This window comes from Cetorhinus maximus, chromosome 2 (assembly GCF_964194155.1).
Source record: "Cetorhinus maximus chromosome 2, sCetMax3.hap1.1, whole genome shotgun sequence".
Taxonomy (NCBI): Eukaryota; Metazoa; Chordata; class Chondrichthyes; order Lamniformes; family Cetorhinidae; genus Cetorhinus; species Cetorhinus maximus.
The window spans coordinates 134,318,780-134,326,113 of record NC_135880.1 but is presented as its reverse complement, the minus strand read 5'-3'; the positions used below and the strand labels follow the sequence as shown (position 1 = coordinate 134,326,113).

Genomic DNA, 7,334 nt, shown 5'->3' with positions numbered 1-7,334 from the left:
TTGTGCAATAATGCAGTTTAGTTTCTGAGGCAAATAATTGTTGATCATCACTGGAGTAGTGCTGCTGCTTTAAGTATTGACTGTCCCGCTAGTAAAGTGGCAGCATTTCAAGATTTTCCTTCCCTCACCAATCTTTCCCTCTCCCAAATACTACAATGGATGTACAGCACAGAAACAGGCCATTCAGCTCAACGAGTCCATGCCAGTGTTTATGCTCCACTTGAGCTGCCTCCCTTCTTTTCTCATCTAAATCTACCATCATAACCACCTATTTCCCTCTCCCTCATGCTTGTCTAGTTTCCCCTTAAATGAAACCAAACTATTAGCTTCAACCACTCGCTGTAGTAGCGAGTTCCATGTTCTTTCTTTATACTAGCTCAAGAGGTCAACAACAAATAGGCAGAAAGTAGAATGCATGAAATGCTGAGAACAGTAGTCAGAGGCCACACTGATAATCAGAGAGATGTGGATTGACTCCTGATCATCAATAAGAGGAATGGTGGAATGCATGCAGAATGACTTGAAAATGGAGGCAGGTGTTGCAAGGAAAGATATGGAGTTGTGGGAAAATGGTTTTGACGAATACAGTCAGGAAATTAAGATGGGAAATGGAATAAGTGCTGATGCACTGGGTGAAAGAGAAAACGGAAAATAAACAGAGAGAAAAGGAATCCAAGAATTGGCATTCTTGGAACAGTAAGGGCAGCAGTTTTCTTCCAAATCTCAGAGTTTCTGTACTGTCACTGGTTGATAGATACACAATTAAGTTGGACAAGTGGAGTAATATCTGCAGGGAACACAACATCATCATCTCAAACCACCACCCCCGCCACTAATTGTGACTTGAAACCACCCAGAGGGTGAAAGTGGAAATGCAAAAGGGTAAAAGCAGCATATCAGTTGCAGCTGTCTGGAATGTAGTATTGTAGAAAGAAGGCCTCATGTGCAAGATATGTTTTTAATATTCACTAGATTATAATTCTTTGATTCATCCCATCAGAACTATGTAGAAACAGGACTTCATGAAGAGCTATTAATTCTGTAGAGCACCATTTATGGGGTTAGCAATGGGATGGAAAGTGGTCCGTCAGGACCCAAGAAGAGGACAGGGCAAGCTTCAGATTCTGTAAAATATGCAAAAATTTAATCAAAATTGCAACATCATCTCTTACTTGGCAGTATTCAAACTTTACTAAACTAAATGTCTCTGAATACAGGTATTGCCAGGATTTTTCAATATTGAATAAGACAGATGTCAGGGCTTTAAAAAACTATACCTGAGGGGTGGTATCCTGTTTTATATACAACCTTGTGGTTTAAAGGTAGAAAAGCAGTTTGGAAAGAATGAATGAATTCAATAAAAGTAATCTATAATCCCCAATAGGTTTACCCATTTGTGGTTTCTGCTTTTCTCAAAATTTGCCCATAGCGACATGACTCAAAACATAGGCCCCAACTCCCCTTCAGTAAGTCACATTGGCATTAATGTGGGAATTGGTGGGGGCTCATGGATTTTGAAGAGTATAAATGATGCGACATTAGGGGTTAGATGATCAGGAAACCAGTCACATACTGCAGTGGCCTTTCATAAAAAGGACAAAGCTTGGGCACAGATACTCTGCTAATGTAAACAGCACAATTTTCGCTTCAGACTTATTGCTGCTGCAGCTTCAACGTCATAGCCAGTTGATGAGAGATGACCAGCTGGTAGCTGTCTAAGTGATCAGTCAAAAGGGATCCTGAAGTGCTCACAATACCCTTTGTAGTACAACCAGATGGCTTGACAGTGACTGGACCCAATAAATTATAACACTGCTATCATCCTACAATCAATGCATTTTCATTAGATTTGTAAAAAATATTCATTCTTTTTCTTCAACCATGTAGTAACTTCATCTCTCCAGTTCCTATGTTCTGTACGTGACTCGGATGGATGTATAAAACTTTAAAACACTATTACCTCTTTTTCTTTTAAAAAAAAGTATTCCAAATAAATTTTAGTCCCATTGATACCAGTAGAATTACCTGTTTGCTGTTACTAGGGCCAAAAGAACACAATACAACGTCTAAATTCAAAACTTTGGTCTACTATCAAGGAACACAATTTCAGACAAGTTACAACATGCAACTTAAATGTACAAACTGTAAGGTAGATCATGAGGATAAGAGCAGGTATTAGTAAGATGCAGCATTACACTGTATCCAACAACCAAACCAGACCGAGTACAAAGCAAATTTAAAACTTAGGTCAATACCAAAAAACTTAAATCAAATTATGTATGTTCATCTCTTGAGCCACTAAAGTCTCTAACTATTAAAATCTATTTGTTTATTTTAAGGAGAGGAATCCTTTCTAATATGAATGGCAACTTTCTTCATGCTCCATGGTTTTCACAGATAACTGAGCAAAAAAAGCTTCAGAAAGGTATTATCAATACAAGAGTGTTGCTTGTTTGAGTCTGTAGCTTGTTCGAGTCTGTATTCACTGATGTAAGATTAAAGAAGTCCCAAAAAATGGTGGGAATCTGAAAACACGGCTGCAGCACAATCATTATTACTGAAGTGCGCAGAATTGCTGATAGACAGCCAGTATGTGGTGGTCCAGCTCAGCTGTGAAGAGCAGGTTCTCCAGAGTGACCATGTACTGTTGAATGATCTGGTGATGCTGTAATACAAAAACAAGTAAAACTTTAGTACTATCCTGTCATAATATTGCTGGTGTCGAACTGTTGTCTACAAAGTTATGTCAGCAGTTCTCTGACCATTCTCTGTTCAAACATGCATCCTGGTGCCTGTCCAACAATTTAAATTGGCCCAGTTCACAGTACAGAATTTAAGTTAGTTCAATCTTTGGTCTGACCAGCCACCATCACCAGTGGAAGTTTGTAAGTTCCACATGAAACCAAATTTGCTGCAACAACCACCCAAAATACACTGTTCTTACTGGGTAGAGGGACTTAAATGGTGTAACATATAGCAGCATATCACACCATCTTAATATAAGCAGATTGAGAATGAGGAAAAAGGAATTAAATAAATTACATCCTAATTGCCTTCTTAGTACAGTGCACCAGTGCATGAATTCACATACAAATCATATCACAGACTAACATGTTGGGACTAGTTGTATAAAACTGGCAAACTGACTCAGTGGCAGTACGGTTACCTCTACAATAAGAAGGTTACTTGAACATAAAATCTACATTGGCATTTCAGTGCAGTACTGAAGGAGTGAAGCAAGTGTTGGAGGTGCTGTCTTTGGGTGAGACGTTAAATTGAGGCCCTGTCTGCCTGCCTAGGTGGATACAAATGAGTACATTACATCAAAAAGGAACGAGGAGTTATGCAGTGTCCTGGCCAACATTTAACCGTGCCCCCAAACCAGGTCTATCAAAACATTAGCTTATCATTCCTCTCGCTGTTGTGTGCCGGCCCTTGCTGAGTGTAATTGGGCTGTTGCATTTACTTACACTTCATAAGTAATCAATTGGGACTTCTTGAATCACTTTAAGATATCCAGAGGTGGTACGACACTAAATAAATTCAAAACTGTTCATTCCTTAAGGTTGGCTCAAATATTTTCCTTTGTATTTAGAAAGACAATATTTTATCGACAGCAAACCTTATAAAGGCTTTATGATTTTTATGACCAACGGGTCACTTTACTAACCTGAAGGAAGATTTGCTGCAACCGTTCAATGCAATTCTTATACCAAGGGGTGTTAAAATCAATCCCACCGGTTTCACACCTTGCAAGATGTTCTGTCAAGATCATTATAAAACGCTGTGAAGAATAAAGAATCTTCAGTACTTAAATGAAGAATTCTATGGAACAAATGTAAAAAAATAAATGAATTAAAACGGAGGAACCCAACATACAACTTTACCTGGAAAATTACTAAGAAGAGGTTTTTCTGTTCACTTTGAGCAGATTCAACCTTCTCCTGAAGACGTTCAATCTGTTCTTCCAAAGGACCATCTTCATCTTCATCACTGTTCTGATCATAGTCATCATCACTGTCTCGCTTTAGAAAAAAATACAATCATACCATTGCTCTAATTAGTTTGAAATCTTATACTCTCCCCAAACCATTTTCCTGAGTCATTAAAAAATTTATAATCTCTCCCTCTCCATTCAACAGTATTTTGTTGGCAATTTCTTTTGAACAAGAATGGAACATCTTCGGTCTGTCCGCAAGCATGACCCAGACCTCCTTGTCGCTTGCCATTTCAACACATCACCCTGCTCTCATGCCCACATGTCCGTTCTTGGCCTGCTGCAATGTTCCAGTGAAGCTCAACGCAAACTGGAGGAACAGCACCTCATTTTCCGACTAGGCACTTTACAGCCTTCCGGACTTAATATTGAGTTCAACAACTTCAGATCATGATCTCTCTCCTCCATCCCCACCCCCTTCCGATCCCCCCCTTTCCCAATAATTTATAATTTTTTATATATATATATTTAATATATTTTTCTTTTCCCACCCATTTCCATTATTTTTAAATGTATTTCCATCCATTGTTTTATTTCTAGCCTTAGTCTATTTTGATCCCTTCCCCACCCCACCTATCTGTCACTTGCTCATCCTGCTTTCTACCCTTAATGTCATCATTAGCACATGCCTCAGCTAATATCACCACTGTCAACACCCCTTTGTCCTCTTGTCTTTGACATGTTTGGCAATCTCTTCTTTGCCTCCACCTATCACTGGCCCTCTATCCAACTCTACCTGTCCCACCCCACTCAACCAGCTTATATTTCACCTCATTTCTATATTTCTTAGTTCTGATGAAGTCATACAGACTCAAAATGTTAACTGTATTCCTCTCCGCAGATGCTGTCAGACCTGCTGAGTTTTTCCAGCTATTTTTGTTTTTGTTTCAGATTTCCAGCATCCACAGTATTTTGCTTTTATCTTATGGATATATTTCTGGTTGGGCACCTGCAGTTGTCCTGTGCTGTTTCTGATGTTAAGTAAAGTAAGGGTCCAATTCTCTCTCATGTTTTGTACAGTGAACTGAAGCACTTGCATCGCAGCCACACAAGTGGTTTATTTTCTCTTCCCATGCAACATGAAATCAATCTCCATAGTTCTAGTAACATTTTCTTGTTTTTTTTTTATTGCAAGAGGGAGGGATTTAATGATCTGATGTTCAGAGTGGTTTGGTGACAAATATCAGTCAATACTCTCTTCTACATCTTCCAAATGAATAGAGTTCTAGGTTTCAAATGCTGCCTCTTTCACTGCATTATCTAGTGATACATACAAGGGATCACCTAGCTGGTACAGTAATAAGCCAATTTGGTCCCTACTCTTAGCACAAGAAAATTAAAAATGGATTGGTGTCCATTCAAATTCTAACAGGTTAAACTTATTAAGGATTCTCTGCTTTCTCAAGAGGTGGAGCTGCCACCATAGGTGTCCATTGTTCCACTCCCCACGTGTTGCCACAGGACCCGGTGACAAGAAGTTTCAGCACTCCATCCAGTGGTATAGAATAAACGCTGCCATTATAATTTTCCATTTTTCATTTTTTTCTCAAATCTTAACCACAAAAATGGTATCTTTGAGTCGATGAAGGTTGCTTCACATATGAAAGAGCAGTCTCGACGTGGGTGTTCCATGAAATCAAGGCATAATTTTTAGCGCTGGTACAAATACGGTTGGTTATCTCATCCTTCTCGTCTGGCGTACCTTCTCTGGACACACATCAGCTCTTTTGAAAGGAGATAATAGAGTAAGCTGATAAAATGATAAACCAAAAAAGTTCAAATATGGAGCACCAAGCACACTAGGTCAGGGGAAAAAAAAAGCAAAAGTAGGGAGATTTGATATGTAAAGTTTCAAATGCAATCTGAAACTGGGATGAACACACAGACACGTGAACATAGATCACAGGTATTTACAGCACAGGAGGCCGCCATTCGGCCGTGTTGTGTCCCTGTCGGCCGGAAAAGTGCTATCCAGCCTAATCCCATTTTCCAGCTCTTGGTTGGTAGCCTTGTAGGTTACGGCACTTCAGGTGTACATCTAGGTACTTTTTAAAATCAATGAGGGCTTCTGCCTCTACCACCCTTTCAGCCAGTGAGTTCCAGACTCTCATCATCCTCTGGGTGAAAAATTTCTCAACACCCCTCTAATCTTTCTGTCAATTACTTGAAATCTAAGACACCTGGTAATTGATCTCTGTCAAAAGAAACAAGCCCTTCCTACACACAAAAACAGAAAATGCTGGAAATACTCAGAAGGTCTAGCAGCATCTATGGAGGGAGAAATATTAATGCGTCAGGTCGTGATCTTTTATTGGAACTGGGAAAGTTAAAAATATAATAGATTTTAAGGAATTGAAATGGGGGGATGGGCAGAGGCAGGGGGAAAAAAAAACAGAAGAGAAGGTCTGTAATATGGCAGGAGAGGAGACATTAAATGACAAAAGAGTTGGTGGGTCGAGCCAAAGAGAGTGGTAATGGGAAAGTATAGAAGCAAAAGATGGTCTAGATGAAGTATAAATGGCAGAATAATGAACAACTGCTGTCCAAAAACAAAAATGAGAAAAACAAAGACTGAAACATGTAAAGAAAAGAGGACAAAATGATCTGCTCATTTTTGTTACTACAATCACATGTTTCCTGTGATGCAATGACCAGAACTCTCACCATGACCTAATTAATATTTTATACAGTTCAAGCCTAACCTCCCTGCTCATATTCTATGGCTTGGCTTGTAAAGGAAACTGTTCTGTTTGCCTTCTTAACCACTATCTACCTGTTCTGCTATCCTCAGGGCCATGTAGACATGCACTCCAAAGTCCCTCTGTTCCTCTATCCTACCATTTATTGTGCATTCCCTTGTTTACCCTCGCCAAATTCATTACTTCACACTTTCCAGATTGAATTTCATTTGTCATTTTTCAGCCCATCTGACCAGTACATTTATTTCTTTTTGTGCTCTACAGTGCATCTGATCATCCAGTCATTCCACTTTTATCTCATGCTATCCTTGAAGTGCTTAGAGAGACGTCCAATGGTTGAACAATGCTAGTTAGACCACCAGGAGTCACTACAATATCACGAGTCATTCGGACTCGAAACGTTAACTGTGTTCCTCTCCGCAGATGCTGTCAGACCTGCTGAGTTTTTCCAGCTATTTTTGTTTTTGTTTCAGATTTCCAGCATCCGCAGTATTTTGCTTTTATCTACAATATCATTGTTTTGCAATCTAACTTCAGTAACACCAACGACCAGGCGTTATCTGAACATGTCCCAGAGAAGAAAGCTTTTATCTTTATGAAATCCTCCTGGTCGGAAACTCCAAACTTTCCTCAGCCAT

General features: G+C 39.4%; 1 protein-coding gene across 2 annotated transcripts in view; it reads right to left on the bottom strand.

Moving 5' to 3' along the window:
• Positions 1-1,122: 1,122 nt before the first annotated feature.
• The window catches only part of ncbp1 (nuclear cap binding protein subunit 1), a 93,730-nt gene continuing 87,518 nt past the window's right edge, over positions 1,123-7,334 (bottom strand). The window contains exons 21-23 of one of the 2 annotated variants that reach the window (XM_078569701.1): positions 3,888-4,025; positions 3,671-3,784; positions 1,123-2,665 (exon numbers count right to left, since the gene is read on the bottom strand). In XM_078569701.1, the coding sequence (XP_078425827.1) occupies positions 2,555-2,665; positions 3,671-3,784; positions 3,888-4,025 (363 nt within the window). In that variant the 3' untranslated portion in view covers positions 1,123-2,554. Of the gene's footprint in view, positions 2,666-3,670; positions 3,826-3,887; positions 4,026-7,334 lie in introns of those variants that run through there. The other variant, XM_078569706.1, reaches the window with a different exon arrangement.